This window comes from Phasianus colchicus, chromosome Z (assembly GCF_987193195.1).
Source record: "Phasianus colchicus chromosome Z, bPhaCol1.hap1.1, whole genome shotgun sequence".
NCBI lineage: Eukaryota > Metazoa > Chordata > Aves > Galliformes > Phasianidae > Phasianus > Phasianus colchicus.
The window spans coordinates 91,724,202-91,744,709 of NC_143476.1; the positions used below are offsets into that span (position 1 = coordinate 91,724,202).

The 20,508-nt window shown below is 50.0% G+C and overlaps 1 protein-coding gene across 1 annotated transcript; it reads left to right on the top strand.

Moving 5' to 3' along the window:
• Positions 1 to 1,883: 1,883 nt before the first annotated feature.
• ONECUT2 (one cut homeobox 2) lies at positions 1,884 to 17,182 on the top strand. The gene is made up of 2 exons (XM_031609212.2): positions 1,884 to 2,994; positions 16,572 to 17,182. The coding sequence occupies exons 1-2, from the start codon at positions 1,926 to 1,928 to the stop codon at positions 16,856 to 16,858; spliced, it is 1,356 nt and encodes a 451-aa protein (XP_031465072.1). The 5' UTR covers positions 1,884 to 1,925; the 3' UTR covers positions 16,859 to 17,182.
• Positions 17,183 to 20,508: the final 3,326 nt, after the last annotated feature.

Here is a 20,508-nt window from a genome sequence, read left to right on the forward strand (position 1 = left end):
GGGGCGGCTGCTGTGGGGGGAGCTTGATGTTATATACCTACTCTGTGCTGAAAAGCAACTTGGAAAACACTGAGCTCCAGAGATATGTGGAAGGGCAGTGTGGGAGAAGATGGATCAGTGGCTGCTGGTATCCATAGAGGAAATCTATGGGAAATCTGGGAGCTACGACTTGCAGCCAGCTTGTAAAGAGATTCTGAGAGCTCCAAAGGGAGGCCTGGAATGAACAGGGTCTTACCTCAGAAGAGCACAAAGCAGTCACTTTTAGATTGGACTCAGCCATTTTATTCCCCAGCTGCACTTCTGTTTTTCTGCATTTCTGTGTTTCTGCATTTCACGCAGTTTATCTGCATGCCTCAAGGCAGAGGGATGCCTGGCCCCCTCCCCTCCTCTGCCCCATCAGTGCTGCTCTCCACAGCACCCAGACCTCAGCTCTTAGTGTTCCCTACAAAGGGACAGCACATTCTCTCTGTGCCCGACAGAAGAAGCGGGGCTACGACCTTCACAAGAGCAGCGACAGTTATCAGAGCCCTAGATAAGGCTGACATAAAACGCAAGGACGCGGCTCTCAGTGCTGCCATCTCCCATGTTACTGATTAAAGCGGAGCGAGGGGGGCAGGGGCAGCAGAGGGGACTGCAGTGCTGGGAGCAGCTGCATGGCCTGGCACAGCATGGCACAGCTCAGCATGGCACAGCACAGCAAAGCTCAACCCGGCATGGCTCAGACTAGGGTGATAAGGCCTAGCATGGCTCAGCTTGGTCCAATGTGTGTGCAGATATCCCAGAGTCTGGCTGTAGCAGGCGGTCCCTGTTGCCAACCCATACCATGGGGTCTCGTCCCCGGGGCTCTTGCTGCCACTGAATTCCTGACATCTGCTGCCCACCTGCCTCGGTCCTGCTCCTCCTTGCCTGCCTCAGCAGGGCTGTCCTGGGGGCACAGGGACATCTGTGTTAGGGGGTCAGCGATTGCAGGGACAGCAGAGCACAGGTTGGTGTGGTGTGTGTGTGCCCCCCATCCTCACATCTCCCACAGCACCGTACTGTGTGCCAGAGCCGCGGCTGCGCTCGTGACCACTGCGCAGCTCTGCAAAACAGGGAGGAACGAGGGCTCGTGTTGGGACAGGGGCAGCGGGGGCCATGCGGGACTCGCGGGCATGCTGCTGGGCGAGCACGGGGCTCGCAGATGGATCGATGCCCTGCGACGTGCCAGATGGTTCAGGCAAAGGCAGAACTAACGCTGCCCAGAGCGGCTCGCCTGGCTGCTCCTCCCTGCCCCGTACATCGCACGGGAGCAGCCAGGGCTAAGAGCTTTGCCTCGAGGACCCCCGCTCCGTCTCGGTGCGCAGCGCCCGGGCTCCGCGCAAGCAGCACGTCTGAGGGGCTTACATCGGGATGCCGACCCCGGCGCTGCCAAAACGGCTCCGCGCTGTCCGCACCGCACCCCCTGGCTGGGGCCGAGGGGACCGGAGCTCCAGCGCTGTCCTTGCGGAGAAGCGCGGAGCTCCAAACCCCAGAGCCCGGAGCTCCCTCCCGGAGCACCGAGCCCCGGCGGCACAGGCGGGGTCCGGCAGCGGCGGAACCCTGCGCCGCTACAAAGACTCGGCGGCACCTTTAAGGGCCGCGGCGAATCCCCGCCCCCCGCTCCGCCATTGGCCACTCGCGCCCTCCCTCCCCCCTTCCCCGCCTCCCATTGGTGAATTCGCCCGTCAGTCGCGCGCGCCCCGCCCAGCGGGCGCGGCCATGCCGAGCGGCCGCGCGCTCTGGACAGCTCCCGTCGGCCGCAGACAGCGGCGGCGGCGGCGCGGCGCGGACATGGCGCGGGGCCGGCGCGGGCCCGGCTGAACGGCCGCTGCCCGGGGCCCGGCGGCCGCGGCTCGCAGCGCGGGGCCGGCGGAGGCGGCGCGCCGCCCGGATGAGCAGCGGCCCGAATGAGGAGCGGCCGCGGCGCCTACCGATGCCTCGCCGCCGAGCCCGCTGCCTGCGCCATGAACCCCGAGCTGGCGCTGGAGCCGCTGGGCAGCCTGCATGAGCCCGAGCTGCTGGGCAGCCCCGGCCCGCACCACGGCGGCCGAGGCGGGGGAACGCTGCGGGTGCCGCCGCCCCAGGAGCTGCCCGGCGGCGGCGGCGGAGGCGGCGGGGGAGGGCGGGCGGCCATGGTGCCGGGCATGGCCCCGCTGCTGGACGGCGCCGAGTTCCGGCCCGAGCTGTCGGTGCCGCTGCACCACGCTATGAGCGTGCCCTGCGAGCCCTCGCCGCCCGGCATGGGCATGAGCGGCACCTACACCACGCTGACGCCGCTGCAGCCGCTGCCGCCCATCTCCGCCGTGTCCGACAAGTTCCACCACCCGCACCCCCACCCGCACCACCACCACCACCACCACCACCAGCGCCTGGCGGGCAACGTCGGCGGCGGCTTCGCGCTGATGCGGGACGAGCGCGGGCTGCCCGCCGTCAACAACCTCTACGGGCCGTACAAGGAGGTGCCGGCCGTGGGGCAGAGCCTGTCCCCGCTGGGCGCGGGGCTGGCCCCCCTGCACGGCGCTCAGCAGGGCCTGCACGGCTACGGGCCGCCCCCGCCCCCGGGCCACGACAAGATGCTGGGGGCCGGCTTCGAGGCCGTGCCGCACCTGCCGCGGGGGCTGCCGGCGGCCCCGGCCCCGCTGCCGCACCTCAACGGGCAGCACCCCCCTGCCCCGCCGCCACACGCGCTGCCCACCGCCCGCGACCGCCCGGCCGCCGCCGCCCCCGCGCAGCAGCTGGAGGAGATCAACACGAAGGAGGTGGCCCAGAGGATCACGGCGGAGCTGAAGCGCTACAGCATCCCCCAGGCCATCTTCGCCCAGCGGGTGCTGTGCCGCTCTCAGGGCACCCTCTCGGACTTGCTACGGAACCCTAAGCCTTGGAGTAAACTGAAATCCGGCAGGGAGACCTTCCGGAGGATGTGGAAGTGGCTGCAGGAGCCGGAGTTCCAGAGGATGTCAGCCTTAAGGCTCGCAGGTAGGCTCCGCTGCCCGGACCCCGAGGCGATGCCCTGGCTCGGGGCGCTTCCCCGGAGCGTACGGGGTCAGCCCCGCTCCCTCCCTCCCTCACCTCCCCCGTTGGGCGTTCGCGATGCCGCCTCCCGGTTCGGGTCGTGCCCCCGGGCCGGGAGACCGGCCGGCGGCTTCGGAGGCTGCCGTTCCCGCATTGTCCCGCAGCCGGGCGCGGAGGCTCCGCATTGTTCCGCGCTCGCCCCGCATTGTCCCGCGGCCGGGCGCCCCCTGGCGCGGGCTGCCCGCGCCGCAGCACTCCATTGTTCTGCGGGGCCGGGGCAGCTGCGGGGAGGCTTCGGGGAGGCTGCGGAGCCGTTTGTTGCGATAACTCCGCCGCTCTTTCATTTCGATCGGTCCCGATGCGGGGCGACGAATCTTCGCCCGTTCACGAGCGGCGGGTGAATGCAATGCGCGGCTCCGGAACTCCCCGAGCCCCGAGCCCGCCCCGGCCGCCCCCCGCTGCTCTTCCGCAGGGCCTCGGCCGCCCCCCGCCGCAGCACGGGGTGGACCCTTCGGCGCGGGCCCGGAGCACGCGGCCGCGTCGCCTTCCCAAACAAACGCGTACGTAGAGGGAAATCGATGCAGATGATGTTTAGAAGATTAAAAGAGCATTCACGCAAGCAACGTAAACGCATGGACCCAGCGTTCATTGATCTGGAACCTGAGCCGGCTTGCTTCCAAGAACATTGCTGCAGCTCAGCTTTCCCAGCGCACCGCCTGCCTCCGACCCCGTCTACCCCGTCCCGCAGTTCCGGGGCTGCCCCGGGCCCGGCACGGAGGGGTAACACCGAGCACCAGGAGCCCGTTGTGCTCGGGGAGCGGCAGAAGCCGGCGGGCATTGCCGGACCCCTATCGGGCTACGAGGCTGTCCCGCACTGCTGCCTCTGCGCTCCCTGGGGCTGGGGCTCGGGTTTTGAGCCTATGAGGGTTTAAGGAGGGCGGTAAAAAAACCCTGAACCCATTTTTGCTTCTAGCTGTGTCAACCAGGTGCGGCCGTGCCCGTTTCTGTTTCTGGTTTCGTTACCACCGCCGGGACTCCGGCACCGTCAGACTGCGTTTTCGATTGCTCTGGTTTGCTTTGAAACGCGGGGGCTGAGAGAAGCTGCTTGCTCTGCTCCTGGGTACTCCTAACCGAGCCGCTCCCGGTTCCCACTTCATGCGGCCGTGGCGCGGGCAGTCAGAGGGAATAGTGGCTGCCCGAGCAGCAGGAGCCGTCGCGGCCTCGGATAGGAGAGGGGGAAGGACGGGGAAGACCTTTGTAAATTACCGACCCCTTCGGGAAATCGATTTTTTATTACCACGTGTGAATATGCAGCCTCATTACCTCGGTGTTTCCTTTCCCTTCCCTTGCTTTCTGAAACTCGTGTGAGCAGGAGGGGAGGTAGAGCCAGCAACCTGCCCACCCCGCACTCTTCCCATAAGTTTTTCTCAAAATGGACCCAAATATTTTATCCTATGAGAGGAAGCCCCTCTCAGGGGAGCTGGAACAGCGCTATGATTAATTTTTAAAGGACTCCAAAGCCTGGAGAGGGGGTCAGCAGCAGCTGTGTCCAAGGCAGGGCAGAGCTGTGCGGTTTTGTTGAGGGGACATCGGCACTGAGACCCCACTCTGCAGCCCAGGAAGCACCATGTGCCTTTGCTGAGTCCCAGGAGGTGAAACAGGGAGAGCATTTCTGGGGGCTGCCGTGAATTTAGGCAAACCCCTCTGCTGCGGCTATGGCTCCACTCCTGGCCCTTGCCCCAACATACACCTGGCCCAGGGCTGCTACCCAGGGCTGCTGGAAGAAAAGAGGAAGCCTCTCCTGTCCCATACAGAGGTGGCAAAACCTTTCACATAAGTTCCATTGATCTCATCCCCTCCTCCACAGAAGCCACATCATGAAAGCCCCTCCATAGGTTCACCCTCGTGCGTGCTATATGTCTGGTTACATGGTACTGCAGCCAAGGTAGCTGGCGGCTTCCACCCATGATCTGGGTGAGAACCAAGGCTGGGAAGAGGGCATGGGAACGAGAGGAGAAATGGGCATGGGAACGATGTGTCCCACTGCCCCCACAGCCCCACAGTGTGCCTGCGGCCCCACAGAGGCCCCTTAGTCCCCGGCCTTCTCTCTGAACTGCCTGCCACACGGAAACGTCCCTGTGAAATCTATGTTTGCTCTGGCCTGGGTAGGGCAGTCTCTGCATTTCTGCCAGGATAAAAAATATCAATGATCACCAGGTGAGTCAATGCATTTATCAGCACAGGGGGTTCGAAGGGCAGGGTTCAACTGTGGTTCAGGTTAATTGGATGCGGATCCACGTCCTCATGCTTGCGTTGCCTACAAAGTGCTCAACTGTGGCATATTATCACCAAATCCGTGGTAGGTAAACACAGGAAGAATGCGATTAAAATAACTCTCGTGCCATATCCTTCTGCATGTTACCACGCTCATGCAGGCTCTGAAGGCTGAGTGAGAAGCCCCTGTTGGCCAGTTCTCACTGAACTCTGCTCATCGTGGTGTTGTCCCGATCAGCAGAGTGCTTTCTCCGCTTGTTTACATCTACTTGCTGAATCATGTTATTGATGATTGCACAGTTTTGTACCGAAACACCGTCGGTGATTCATTGGCCGACCTTGCCGTGCTCATGTTGCCTGGTTGCATGGTGGCCAGGCGGTTCTCGAAGCGGTAGCAGCCGACTCGGGTCCACGCGGTGAGACTTGCCCCTGCGTCCCCCTGAGTGTCCCCGTGTCCCCGTGCGTGTCTCCGTGTCCCCTTCTGTGTCCCCGCGTGCGCAGCGCCCGCAGCGCTCCGTCAGCACCACAGACAGCGGCAGGAGGGACGCGGGTCCCGGCATTCGCCGGCGCTGTCCGTGGTGCTGAAGGCGGGCGCGCTGCCCTCCGCTCTCCACGTGAATTTCCTTCTGAATTTTGAGTCTGTTTTTGTAGTCTGTACATATAGCTATAACTAAGACGTAATAACGCCTGTATCAATTCTGTTAAGTATACGTACGGCTGTTTCTTAGCATTGAACTAAAAATACAGGTACGTCAAGATTATTTGAAAGGTGTTTATTGTCTTTTAATATTAGTAGTTTCTTCAGATATAGATTAGTGGTTGTGTCTGAACAATCTGTGTAGTAAATCGTGAAGCTGAGTGGTAAATCATATCTGTAAAGTACCAACTTTCTGAAATAATATCCCGCCTGTCTTTTTATACCTCATTATTTCCGCAGACACTAAAGGTGTTCCTGCTCTGCAGACATTTGAATGCTCTTTTTGTTAACCAGGAAGTTTTTGTCAGCCTCTTGGTCAGCTGACGAAGAAAAATCTGACCACTTTCATCATTAAATACGTTTCTCTCTCTTATTCGCTCCACTTTTTTAGTGAGAAACAATTTTTCTTTCAAGATATGTTACTCTGAAATCTTCTAATCTCTGTTCTTCACTATTTTTTTAAGTTGTTTTTTCAGCATGACTTCTTTTTTTCCCCCTAATATTCTGTCTTTATTGCCATTTGACCTGAAAAACAAACAAACAAAACAAAACAAACGAACAAACAAACAACAACAACAAACAACCCAACAACCTTCAAATATTTCTCTGCATTTTTTAAAATAACAATTTATAGATCATTTTTGGCCAAAGAATTATTTCCTAATAACTTCTCCTCATTCTTTTCTGTTCTTTGTAGCAGCATTTTGACTCAAACCTTGCACTTTTGTTTTTCTGCACTGGATGTTCCTGCCATCCATCTGTTGCAAGGGACTTTCCAATCCCTTAGAAAGCAACCTTTGGATTGGAAGCCGAGCTCTGCAGGAGTGTGGAGTGTTAATCTGACAGGGAAAGCAGGAAAAGGTCTTGTGATGCCACCAGTCTGCCCCATTCCTCAAGAATCATCAGTGATGGGGATTTTCTGGCTACCTAGGCAATCTCTCCCAGAGCTTGCAGGTACAAAAATCCTTAATGACTAGCCTTAATCTCCCTTTTTGTCTTTTAAATCCTTTGCTTCTCATCTTATCCCCATTAGACAGAGCAAAAAAGAAAAAAAAAGAAAAATTACTTCCTTTCTTCTAATAGCAAGCTGTTTGTATTTAAGTCAGCTATCATGGCTCCCATCTTCTCTACAAAAAGCCCCACCATACTTTGGAAGTGAATATGCAAACAAAACATGATGTCTGATGGGACTGGTAATACATCTTTTTTGTATCCGGTCCTATCAATCTTACAGACTTGCATAAAATACTTTCTGGGAGGACTTTTGTATGCAGAAATCATACAAAACTGACTAGTCTCAAATGGGTTTGGTGATGAGATCAGCAGGACAACTCACTGATGGTAGATAGAAACTTGATCAAAAAGAAGTTGGAGTATTTTGGGGTTGTTTGCATTTGCTGAACTATAAACTCAAACTGCTCCATTGTGAGGAAGAGGGGATCAAACCACTGCTAAATGCTTCACAGAGGAATTATTAGACAAGCAAGAGAGGCTGGCAGTTTCCCAAAACGCAAATTGTCTCTGGGACCAAAATATCTCTAAGTAAGCAGGGAACATATTTATGAGTAGTGGTGATTTTCCAGCAGATCTCATCTTGTAGTAATGGCCATTTAGAAACACGGGTCTGTGCCGAGGCATTAAGCTTTGGCAAGCAGCACACATCCAAAGAGGGAAAGGAGGAGCATGAGGAAGCTCCCTGGGAGCGATTCCCCTCCTCACCGTGCAGCTCTCCTCTGTTTCTTTAGTGCCTACTTGCTCTTGTAACCAAAGACAGACTTACTGCACTCCCCATGCTGTTATCACCCCATGGACAGCCTCCCTCTTCTGTCCCTTACATCTCACAAGACACTGGCAACATGCAGCCCTGTTGGTTTGGTGTAAGCTCCCACAGCTTCCCCATTCCTCCTGTCACTTTAGTGCCAGGTTTTCCCTCCACCATGCCCAGACCTGCTGGGTGCTGTCTCTCCCTTGTCCCTTGGCCCCATGCAGGATATTGCCTCATGGCTCCTGGAGTCCAGGGTACACTGCTCCTGGGGAGCTGTGATTTAGTGAACCTCTGGGAAGGCAGACATGTGCCTCCCAGGCCTGTTCCTGCATTTTGTATTAAGTAGTCATTTTCTGGAATGCAAGAAAAACTCAGATAGTCAGGGCTGAGGGCAACTCAGACCTTGCTTTCCTGGAGATGTCTATGGATTTTTGCTCCTTTCCTTCTGGTTTCTTCATCACTGCACCCTGTTGAACAGACATTACTAGTAAGAACTTTTCTTACCTGCTTTCTGTCATAAGCCAGAATTTCTGCAAACAGGCTGGTTCAGAATCACAGAGCATGAGTTCAGATCCATCCATTCCCTTACAGTGGGACCCACAGGGCTCAAACAGTAGATGTGCATCATGCCGCATACTTGAGTGGAAACCATCTGAAGTAATACGAAAGAAAGAATGAAGATGAGATAGTTCAACTCTCTTTAAGATTTCAGACTCACTTCCTGCACTGCATATTCTTAGTGTTTCCTGCACAAGGTGCATCAGCACTTCTGTTTTGTACCTGGGAAGATGCCTGAGGGCTGTGATGGGGCCTCACAGGTGGATCCTGCTGCACCAGGCAAGCCCTGGTTCCAGTGTTGTGCTCTAGCTAAAACGATGTATACAAGTCCTCACTGCAGAAAAGTGTTACAATTCATTGGAAACTATCTGGGAATTCAAAAGAGAGCATCTTCAAAACAAGAGGAAGCAGTGCTGGAAGGGAAGGACATGCTAAGTGTGCCTTGCTGCTAGAACACCTGAGCAGTGCTGGGATCAATGGGTGCCTCCTGCAGAGCCTGAGCAGTGGTGGGGAGCAACCACTCCAGACCCCCCACCAATGGGTTTCCAGTCCTGTTACATTTCTCCCAACCTCTTCTTCGTTAACACTGCCCACCCCATGGCAAGAGCTCCAGTGACCACACAGGTGCACAAAGGAGGGGTTTCTTCTCACTGTAGACACCCTTGGACTTCGGCAACAGCAGATCAGGTTTTTTGGCAGCATAGATGCCAGGTTCAGGCAATTAAGTTCAGGCAAGGGTCTGCTCCCCACTCCATGCCTCAGTTTCCCCATGTATGTATGTCTGTATGTAATACTCTACAGATTGCTTTGCTGCTAATTATGGAGTTCTTGGTGAAGCACAATGGGAAAAGCAAACACAGATTACTTGATGTTTTACTTTTTTCCTTGCTGCAAGTATCCTGCTCTGCATTTGGTGCTCTGAATGCCACCAGTGAGTGTGGATGCAATGCAGCAATACTTCTTTTGTGTCTGCTGGTGAGGGGCATAAAGCACGGTGGAGGGGATCTATAGAAAAGCTGGGGAGGGACTTTTTATAAGGGCATGTAGTGACAGGACAAGGGGACAAATGGCTTTAAACTGGAAGAGTGTAGATTTAGACCAGATATTAAGAAGAAATTCTTTACTGTGAAAGTGCTGACACACTGGAACAAGTTGCCCAGGGGGACTGTGGTTGCCTCCTCCCTGAAAACACTCAAGACTGGGCTGGATGGGGCTTTGAGCAACCTGATCTGGTGGGAGGTGTCCCTGCCTATAGACGGGGGTTGGAACTAGGTGGTCTTAAAAGTCCCTTCTAACCTAAATTATTCTGTGATTCTGTGAGAAAAGGATGGGGCTGCCTTTGGGGCTATCCACCTGCATTTGGCCCTGGTGAGGCCACATCTTGAGTTCTGTCTTCAGTTTTGGGCCCCTCACAGCAATGAAGATATTAAGGCTCTGGAGCGCATCCAGAGAAGGGCAACAAAGCTGTGAAGGGTCTGGAACACGAGTATTATGGGGAGCGGTTGAGGGAACTGGGATTGTTCAGTCTGGAGAATAGGAGGCTCAGGGGAGACCTCATCACTCTACAACTTCCTGAAAGGTTGTAGCAAGGTGGGAGTCAGCCTTTTCTCATAGGTAACAGCAATAGGATGAGAGGTGATGACCTTAATTTGCACCAGGGGAGGTTCAGGTTGGACATTAGGAATAATTTCTTCTCCAAAAGAAAAGAGATGCACTGGCATAGGCTACCCAGGGAGGTGGTGCAGTCATCATCCCTGGCAATGTTCCAGAACCATGGAGATGTGGCACCTGGGGACATGATCAGTGGCATGGTAGGGATGGGCTGAGGTTGGACTTGTCTTAGAGGTCTTTTCCAATCTTTATGGTTCTGTGATTCTATGATTCTGTAATTCAAGCCCTTGCTCTGCCAGAGTCCCTGGGCTACACCAGGGGATGGCTTTTGTGCTGTGGGTGCCCCATGGGATCCAGAGCTGGATGTCTTGGAATTTAGCAGAATGCTTGTACCCCTGCTGGGAAAGCAAGAGCCTGTGAGAACAGGGAAGATCCCTAAGGCTCTAGTGCTGAGATGAAGCCACAGCCTAGGCTGGGTCAGTGTCTCACGAGGCATGGGAACGTGTAAATTCCTGGCTTGAGGGGGGCTCACAGTTATCTCTGAAGCAGCAGCCCACCAGAGGGTGTGTTGACTCCGAAGCAGCCCATAGAGATTCATGTCCATAGAAGATTTGGAATCCCTGTGCCCCAGCCCCAACCAGGCAGCCTGGAGCTCACAGCCACCTGCTGACACACGGTGCATTTAAAATGTGCTGCATGCTCACTGAGTTTCACTTCTTCTTGCCCCAGAGTGCAATAAATTGGTCTATCCCATCCATTATTTATTATTCTGTATTAATGATGGAAGTATATTACAATAGTACTTAGAGGCCTTTGTCAGAGACCCCACGCTGAGACTGGTGTTGCAGTGTTGCACAGAGGAAACAGTCCCTGCCCCGTGGGATTTACAGCCCTATTTCAGCTACCCAGCAGATTTGAAGGAGGTTCGACACAAATAGTTTGAGTACTGCTGTATGCCAGAAAGGAATATAGAAGAACAAAGTCTCCAAATACTTCCATTCTTTCTTCCCAAATAGCTGAAGCATGCAAATCTTAGATATAGGAAGGCATTCATCCTGTGGCAGAGCTAAGAGAGAAGAATTAGGGTGAGAACCAGAAAAAGTCCCAGCAGGAAATAGATGGCTGTGGAGCTGTTCTCAGTGTGCTGCAGGAACCCCTGCATCTGTGCCAGGTGAGCACCTTGCCCTTTCAGGAAGCTGTTTGGTGAGCAGAAAGTGGCTGCTCTCCTCTGGAAGAACAGGATTAACGCTTTGTGCTGTGCTGCTCTGTGTGCATTGCCTGTTCCTGCCGATGAGTGCCTTCAGAGGGTGCTCACAGAGATGAAAGAGATCAGGTGGGTTTAGCACGCATATGTGGCAGATGGAAAGGAGCAGATAAAGGAGTGCTGGCTGCACACTCTCACAATGTGATTATTTGCATCTTCATTCAAATTGTTTCTTGTTACATAATGATTTTGTACACAGTGGAGTACTTAACCTAATTTGTATTGATCTCAATTGCTTTCATTTGTGCATACTTAATTCAGAGAGGTAATCAAATTGATTTTTGAGGCCTAGTTTTTAAGAGATTGCAGTAACGCAGATATAGAAGGGGTTGCTTTAAGTGAATCATATTGAAAGAAAACGTTTTAAACCTTTTGAAAACGTTCTGATGGTCATTTCATTGTGTTCAGCTTAACTAGCATAATTAAATTTCCTTCACATTGAATTCTCTCTGAAATCAAATTGAGAAACATTTTTTAGTTCCACTATACAGATAACTTGGTTTGGTTGACTTGGTGCTATACCCATCTGAAACAGCATATGGGAGATCAATATCCATGGCTTCTCTTTGCAGGCAGTAGAGAGAAATGACTTGCTGTGGATTCAGAGAATATTGCTCTCTGCTTGGATACTTCTTAACAGTTGATTATTGGTTTCACAGCTCTTGTGTCACTGTTGCAGTTACAATGATGTTAAAACATCATAAAGATGGGGAATATCTGAGGTTGTGGGTTACCCTCAGAAACTGCAAGGAACCAGATTTAGAGGTGTTGGAAGATGAAGCGTGTCTCCTTTCAATGATCATAGGCCATAAAATACAGCCCTGAAAAAAATCTCAGATATCTGCATTGTCCTCCAGCATCTTTGGTTCGAACCTCCTTGCCTGCTTGGTTTATAGGATGAGAGGTAATTGCCTTAAGTTGTGCCAGGGGAGGGTCAGGTTGGATGTTAGGAACAATTTCTTCTCCCAAGAGCGGTGCTGCAGTGGCACAGCTGCCCATGGAAATGGTGGGGTCACTGTTTCTGGGGGTGTTCCAGAACTGTGGGGTTGTGGCACTTGGGGACAAGGTCAGTGGGCATGGTGGGATGAGTTGGGGTTGGGGATCTTGGGGGTCTTTTCCAACCTTAATGGTTCTGTGATTCTAAAACCAGAGATCCCTGAGGACATGGCCAGGTTTTTGTTGGGGTTTTGTCTGTGGCAGAAGCAGGACTTGCACTGCACATTCCATGGGACACAAAATCCCCTGGCATTTCCCTGCCCTGCTTCCCGTGTCCCCAGGAAGGTGGAGCCCCAGATTTGAAGCCCCAGGAGGATCCAGCCCCTTGCTGCCTGCTCTCAGCCACAGCTCTTGGATAGAGGGGATGTACACATAAATCTCACTTTTCTGGCAGCTTTACTCAACAGTGGTAATGGCACTGGAGAAGCCTCTGCCATTTGCTAGCAGTTGCTATATATTCATTTTTAATGACTAGAGTTAAATTTCATAATACTTCAGTCTTTATAAACTGAAGTTTTTAAAAAAATGCTTCTCAACTGCAGTGCTTCCGAGTATTTGCTAGGATTTATTGCTATTCGTAATGCACAGGCTGGCTGGGCTCCTCTCTTCTGAGGGCAAAAATGGAAAATAAGAGTTATTGTTGCAGAATGTAGGAATATTGTTGCAGAGGAACTATCAGTAGAATCAGAGTAACAATACTCAGGAAAAAACATGAGCTTAGTCCAGAAGCTGCACTGCTCCCAAGGAGCACAAAACTCAGTCAGAAATCAAAGTGAAAAGTCCCTGCTTGTTTTCAAGCAGATGGGTTTGAGTGTTCTGCCCTCCTGCCATGGTCAGTCTGCATTTCTCTCCTTGTGTGTGTATGTCTGTGGTCCTTCACTCATGAGACTGTTTGCATTGGGAACTGTCAGTGCCTTCTGGCGATGGCTTTGGCCTTTGCAGTGCTCAGCACTGGTACTGTGGGCTTGGGGCTCCTGGGCAAGGCTGTGGGCAGGAGCATTTCTGTTGGGCCATAGCAAAACTGGAAGAAGTCTACTGCTGAAAAAGTGTCATTTTGCAGTTCCCTCTATCAAGCATGATTGGTTGTCGTAGTGGATTTTTTTCATTTATATTTGCCTAAATGATAAGTTATGTCCCAGTTTCTGGCCAATGGAGGTGTGGCAATAACCAGCACTTCTGTGCTTCTGTGCATCCTTCTGCTGTGTGTAGCCACGGAACAGCTATCAGAGTGTGAGCTGTGCCTGTGGGCTTTTGATGTGTGAGCCTCACAGCAGCGTTCTGCTCTTCTACTGTGCAAATGACCTCTGAAAGCCAAGGGGTTATTGTGAAAAATCATGCAGCAAAGAATTCCAAAGGGGCTATAAAAGTTCTTGCTGTTGGTTCATCATCATCACAAACGTTTCTGCCTGTGAGATCAAGTCCTGGGGTATTATTGTAAAAGGAGTACCAGCCATTGGAACAAGCTTGTTGCTTTTCTGGCTAGTAAGCAGAATGTTCGTCTTGTGTTACACATCAAGTGCAGAATGCAGCTCCAAAGTAAATCCCAGGACCTGTAAATAAAAGAAAAATAAAGAAGCTTAGGTACAAAATATGTAGCATATAGTGTTCAGTTCACAATTTAGGAGAGGAATTGGGCATCTCAGCAGAGAAACAGGACACCCCAGCAGTCTAGGAGCAGAAGAACAGAGGTGGGTGACATCGCTGCTGTGGCTGCTAACAAAGAGCTGTGGCTAACTGCTCTGCTCTCCTTATCTCTGGGATGTAGCAAAATATTCTGGCACATGCTTGATCTCAGGCTTGCAAACACCCTGATCAAAAGCCAGTGAGATATCCTGTATATTTAAAATTGAACATGAAGAAATTTGTCTTCAGGGAATCTTACTTAGCACTGAGACTTGTAGGACCTCATGCACATCCAGTTATATCCTGGTGCCTCCCCTGGCTACACACCCAGCATATTGCTCTGGGTGCTCAGCTTTTGGGTTTCTAAGCAGTGCCGTGCTATGTGAGTGCACCCACCTCACTGTTCTGAAGCAGCGTTTTTTTAACACTCCCTTAGTTTCACTGCAAGGCAGTACTTCACTGATTGAGAATGGAATGTCCCTCTGTGCAGTCCAATGCAGCTGTGGAATCTCACATCGCTGTGCCTCTGTTAATGCCTTTGGAATCAGGAGATTTTCCCCTAAGTAAAAATTAAATAAGGCAGTAATGAGTCTGTTTCAGAGCTCTTCTCATATTGTTTCTGTATAAAGTGTTCTTAGCCTCATGTGCACGGAAGGGATGAGTCTCCTTTTTTCACAGCTACGGTTTTCAATTATTGTTAATTATCTATATTCTTCCATGGAATATATTCAGTATTAACTATAGTTAATAAATCAAATTGCTCTTAGAATCAAAATGGCTGCTTCCCTTCCTTCCATGATTGAAATGTTTCTCTTTCTGCAGGCAGGTTTCTTGGCTAATAACTTTATTTTATTGGAGTGCTCACTCCGTTTTTCTCTTCTGATAAATGCATGTCAAGGAAAAACATTTGCCTTCATGGTTCCTTTTCAAGAGCAAACTTAACAGTTCAAGGAAAGTATTTACGGAATGCATTGAAAAGCATATCCCTTTGCATTATTTATTATCAGATACCAATAACTCTAATATGCAGAGCATCTCTGGACATAAATTAGTGATGTTAGGAAACACTGGGATCTTCCTCGTGTCCCGGAACCGATTAGGGTCTGAAGCACAAGGGTGGGCACTAACCACTTCCCTGCACAAAGGGCTGCAGACAAAGGCTTAGTGAAATGAGTATGGAGGCATGCAGCCATCCCAGTTACAGGCTGCTTTTTCAGCTCAATAAGACATTATCTGTGTTATTTGGGAGCTCAGGAATACAGAGGAACAAAGAGGCAGGAGAAATAGAAGACATGGTGGGCATGGGTTGGGGATGGACTTGATGATCTTTTCCCACCTAAATGTGATTCTCTGGTTCTGTGGTCAGCTTAGCCTGTAAGCATCCAGTGCAGCCAGGCTCACTGCAATGCCCAGGCACATGGAGATGGGTGCAGTTCTTACTTCAGGTAATTGCATTTTTGGAGACATTTTTGGAGTCTGAACATTACTCTTCTCATTTCACACGTTGGAGCTGCAAATTTATTTAATATGGTTGCTTTAAAGTCTGTCCACTTCCCAAACCATTCTCCTCATTGTGTCCCAGCACATTACCTAATCATGTCAACATATGGATTTTTTTTTTTATCTTGCTGCTTGGCGTAGACAGCCTTATCAGTCTATTTTTAAATCTGGATGTGCCGTGGCAGTGGTATTGGGTTCAGCACTTGATGTTCTCCCTGTGCAAATAAATACGGATCAGCTATTAATACCGATTTTTCTGAGACCCATTAGCATCACTTGGCAGAGTGAGTGCCTGTCTGTCGGACAGGCAATGGTGTGAGTGCTCCGGCTGGCTGCAGCCTTTGTCTGGGGATGGGCGTCCCAAGACAGGCATCTGGGAATGGACACCCTGGAATGGGACCCCAGGATGGGCACCTGGGGAAGGGGAACAAAGGAATGAGCAAGCCAGGACGGATACATCAGGATGGGCACCTGGGAATGGGCATCCCAAAATGGGATGGGCAACTCAGGACAGGCACCCCAGGATGGGCACAGCTGAGGATCACCAGAAGGAGACTGTGGACAGGGAGAGACAGGGAACAAGTGCACAGGGATGTAGGCAAGGCTGGGGCTAAAGCCTTAAGAAGGTGGCGAAACAGAACAAGGTGTTACTAGCAAGGTGTGACTGCATGTGGTCAGGTATGTAGTGCTGGTTTCAACAATGCTTCCAAGCTTTGTGAAAAAAATGAAATAAATTGCTATTTAAGGCTCCACTGTTCAGCAGCAATGAAATAGGGTGCGTGATTGTACTGGCTGTGGTCCCACTGTGGCAGGAGAGGGCAGGTCCCCCAGGAGTCGCGTGGTTCCTCCTCCTGCACGGACCTCAGGTTCCACCTTTGGCGTAATGCCCGTGGTCATTTTTTGTAAGCAGGCATTGAAATGTCAAAGCCAAGAAAGAACTGACAGTCCCAAAGTGTGGACAAAATATTCATTCTGTGTGCACTGATATCAGCTTCCAGTTGTACTCTCTGCATGTGGGTGTGTTGTAGCAATTAACCTGGCGGTATGCATTATGGAATGGTGGCTATTCAGGTTCCTTAAGGAATAGCAGCTGGGAGTTGTTCCGTGCTGTAGCACATGGCTGATCCTTCCCTTTGTGTGGTGCGGGAGGGCTGCAAGGTGCGCTCGGCTCCCTGGGTGTGGGTCAGGGCTGCTCTGGTGGGCGCATGCTGACCTTCTCTTTCTCTCTGTCTCTCATCCTTTCTTTCCCCAAGCATGCAAACGTAAAGAGCAGGAACCGAACAAAGAAAGGAACAACTCCCAGAAGAAATCCCGGCTGGTTTTCACTGACCTCCAGCGCCGAACGCTTTTTGCCATCTTCAAGGAGAACAAGCGCCCGTCCAAAGAAATGCAGATCACCATCTCCCAGCAGCTGGGCCTGGAGCTCACCACCGTCAGTAACTTCTTCATGAACGCCCGGCGGCGCAGCCTGGAGAAGTGGCAGGATGACCTGAGCACTGGGGGCTCCTCCTCAGCCCCCAGCACCTGTACCAAAGCATGACCGCGCGAGCCGCCAAGCGGCGCGGGCGCGGTGGGGCCCTTCACTGGTGACTTGAAAGCACAATCCTCCTGGATCGTCCTGGCCTGGCTGCAAGGAGAGGACGCTGTACGGCTTTTAGTCAGTTGAGAAGGCGCAAGCGAAGAAGTAACCTCTTTTTCTGTAACACTACGCTCAGGACAGGCGAAGCAGGTCTGAAGGAAGAGCCGTTGGTGAGGCGAGTTCCGCGCTGACACCGAGATGCACAAGGCTGACACCGAGATGCCAAGGAGGCCGAGAACCTGTTTTCGAATCTCAGGCATGGTTTTGTTGAGTGTTCTAGGGGAACAGAAGATCAAATTTATGTTTTCCTTTCTTTCTTTCTTTCTTTTTTTTTTTTTTTTAAATTTATTTTTTATTTCTTTTGTTCAATCAGTGAGTATAGCTTGATCTTGGACCAGAAAAAATCAGTTCACTTGAGCTCAAAGTGTCAAGCACAAAGACAATAGCTATAGAAATAGGTATGATTCTGGATTCACTACAGCCGTTATTTTTAGAGGCATTCGAATTTACAAAGTTGATAGTGAAAAAGTACATGACTACACAAGTCTCAAGCACAGTTTGCAGTTTGTCACAAATTCTGTGTTTGTACATGACGCAGATGCACACTCAGGAGGTCAATTTAACTGCTACAGTACATGCAGATACAAATTTTTGAAAGATCCAGGTTTTTTTAGGTCATTAAGAAGTCCTTTTCAGTTACCAGGAATCTATTTTCTCCTTTGTAGTCTCACCGTTACTGAAACATATTTAGCACATGACGTTTTTTTGTTCTTTTATTTTTTTTTTTTCCTTCAAAATCCTTATGGAAATTTTATGGTACTTTCAAGCAGGAAAAAACAACAAACCCACAAACAAGCCCTTCAGATGTCATTGACCATTTTTAGATGTGCCGTATACAACTTAAAAATGCCATCGAAACCCATCACACTTTAAGTTCTTTTTGTCCACCATTTCATCAAACCTGACGAGAATGCAGCACACCAAAGAGACAGGATTACTGCAAGCCAAAGATATTTGTAACTCGCCTTTTTCTTTTCGCCATCGTTAGCGTGGTCGTTGTTTTTGAGATCAGAAAGCCTCACAAACACCGAACAGTTTGTAAATCTCTCACGGTCATTTGCTGCACCAGAAAGCAAACGCTGACCAAAACATGTGCGCAAAGTCCCGAGCGGCGCGGCCACTCCGTGTGCGTCCTTACCAGTGAATGGCCCCTGTGAAAGCAAGCCAAACGCTGTAATGCTTCGTTAGAGACACTTGAGACTTTTTTTATGTACTACTTAATCGAAACCAAAGAAGCGTTTTCTGCACCTACTTCTTCTGCAACAAACTGTTCCATTTAATGAATAAAAGGAGAAAAAAAAAAAAAAAAAAAAAAAAACCACCAAAAAAAAAAAAACCCCAAACCAACCAAGGAAGCACGTCAGGAAGCAAACAAGTGACACACTGTGTTTTGACAGACATGTGGGACATTTTAGGAAGCAGATTTCAAAGAAAGGGTTGACAAGAACAAAAACAAAGTAAAGCCGGTATGATTGCTGCTTCATTTGACAACTCAGTCATCTTAAAGTTGAAGATTGTCTTTAATTTGTGCCTATGCAGTTTTTTTTCAAAAGAACAAGGAACAGGGCAACCAAAACCTCAACAGCTACAATACCAAAGATGAGGATTCTCACAACTGTTATTTCAGTTCATTATCTCTTCTTGCACGACTAAGATGTGTATAGCACCATTGATCTGTGGAAAGGTAATCAATTCTGTTTCTTTGAGCAACAAAATGGGTGAGTTCATTTATGTTTTTCCTGTGTCTACCCCACGTGGAATCTCTCTGGGAGTTGCACGGACTCCAAGTGTAAGATGTTGGGATACTAAACTGGGATGTGTGAACAATGTTTTGGTTGGATATTGCTTGTTCTATCAGGTCTCTTGTATGTTTAGATCTTCTGTATGTGAAACCAGTTGAATAGCCTATACCCCCTTTCTCATACCCAGGGATAAAACTTGCAATGTATGTACCAAATTATTTACTTTTAAGTACTGAGCACTGTTACAGCCCAGCTCATTATAATCAGAATCTAATCTGATTTGTAATTGAGGTTTCAGCAGTTCACACGGCAATTTGGTAATTTGTCTAGACGTGTTCTGTTCCTTGGTCAAAGTCACAGTGATCCGAATCATGACATGAAGACCTAGATCCAAATTTGGGAGCAGAGCGATGCCCCACGCGTCATTCTGCTCCATCCTAACATTTAAATGAAACCTTCTTTTCAATTTCTGTGGAAAACTGCAACAATTTACATTAAAAATAAATTTAAAAGCCTTGTCTGCCCAGGACAGGAGGGTTTTATGAAAAGTAAATTCAGGATCTTCACAGTAACCAAGCTGACAACACGTCCCAGCTCTGGAAATCAAAACTTCTTCAAAACTGGATTTCCCAGTCTGATCAAACATGTTTACAAACTGATCCAAGGAACCTCCTAATCAGCCATGCTGTGAAGCTGAAACAAACAATTCAGGTCTGGGTGCTGTGCACTGATGCTGCTGGGTGCTGAGATGCTGTGGTTGTATTCCACGTTCCCCTTTGCTCACATCTAAGGGGCTCCATGCATACCAGCCTCTACATGCACATTCTGAGCATGGCATTGACCTCAAGGGAAATTTCTCATTCTGAAAGTGTTCTACTGCATTTCATAGCAGTGTTATGCAGTGCTGTTTTTGAGGTTACTTTTCTCATTCCATTCCATAATGCCTTTGTAACTACACAAAGAATGGACGCAACATTGGTAGAAACCCAGAATGCCATTTCCTTCCTTCCCTTACCTCACTGCAATCACAAGGCAGAAAAGTGTGTTTCCAACCAGAGAGGAGCATACATAGCAGTTGGTGTCCCTGCCACAAACCAAAAAACCTGCTGGTCACCTCCAGTGAGGGGCACGCACAGGCTGACAGTGCATCCCATGCACTGCAGAGGCAAAGAGGAGCATACCTCTTGGTGTTTATGAGCAAAAACCTTTTTATATCTGTTCAGAGTTCATCCGACAGCTTTGATGAAGTGCAGATCAAATAGCACTTACAAAAGAATGTATCTTCAATGAAATAATTAATTTTACCCAAATTGTGGAAGTCCTTGTTATGCAATTCAATGGCTTAAATTCTTGCCTTGATCTTTCAAATGTTGATACTGGAAACAACATAGTTAAGCTGATAGAGTGGCATTGAGGATGACTTCATTGTCCGTTCAAAAGTATTTGGTTAGCAGAGCATGTGAGCCTTCTCTGTGCTGGTGATTGCAAGTATAACAGTGCCCATGTTTCCCTCAGACATGTCAAAATTCACTTTCATCCGAAAATACTGCTGCATTTTTTATCCCTGCTTCTTTCATGGCCCTATGTTACGTCTTCCATTTCACCCTCAACTACTGCAGGCTTTTATGTAGCAGCTGACTCAGAATAGGAGTATGATAGCATATATTGTGGGTAGATATATTTGTATGTACACACATGAACAAAATATAGAGTATATATTTACTATGTATATGTATACACTGCTATGTATACCGTAATATATACTATATTCTGTTCATACTAAAAAGCCTCAAATAGATATGTTATGTT

What these genes read in the sequence shown, in the direction of transcription:
- ONECUT2 (XM_031609212.2), top strand. Translation starts at nt 1,926, where the DNA reads ATGAGGAGCGGCCGCGGCGCCTACCGATGCCTCGCCGCCGAGCCCGCT. An exon ending in GTCAGCCTTAAGGCTCGCAG is followed by an intron (nt 2,995 to 16,571) that starts GTAGGCTCCGCT and finishes TCTTTCCCCAAG; the next exon opens with CATGCAAACGTAAAGAGCAG.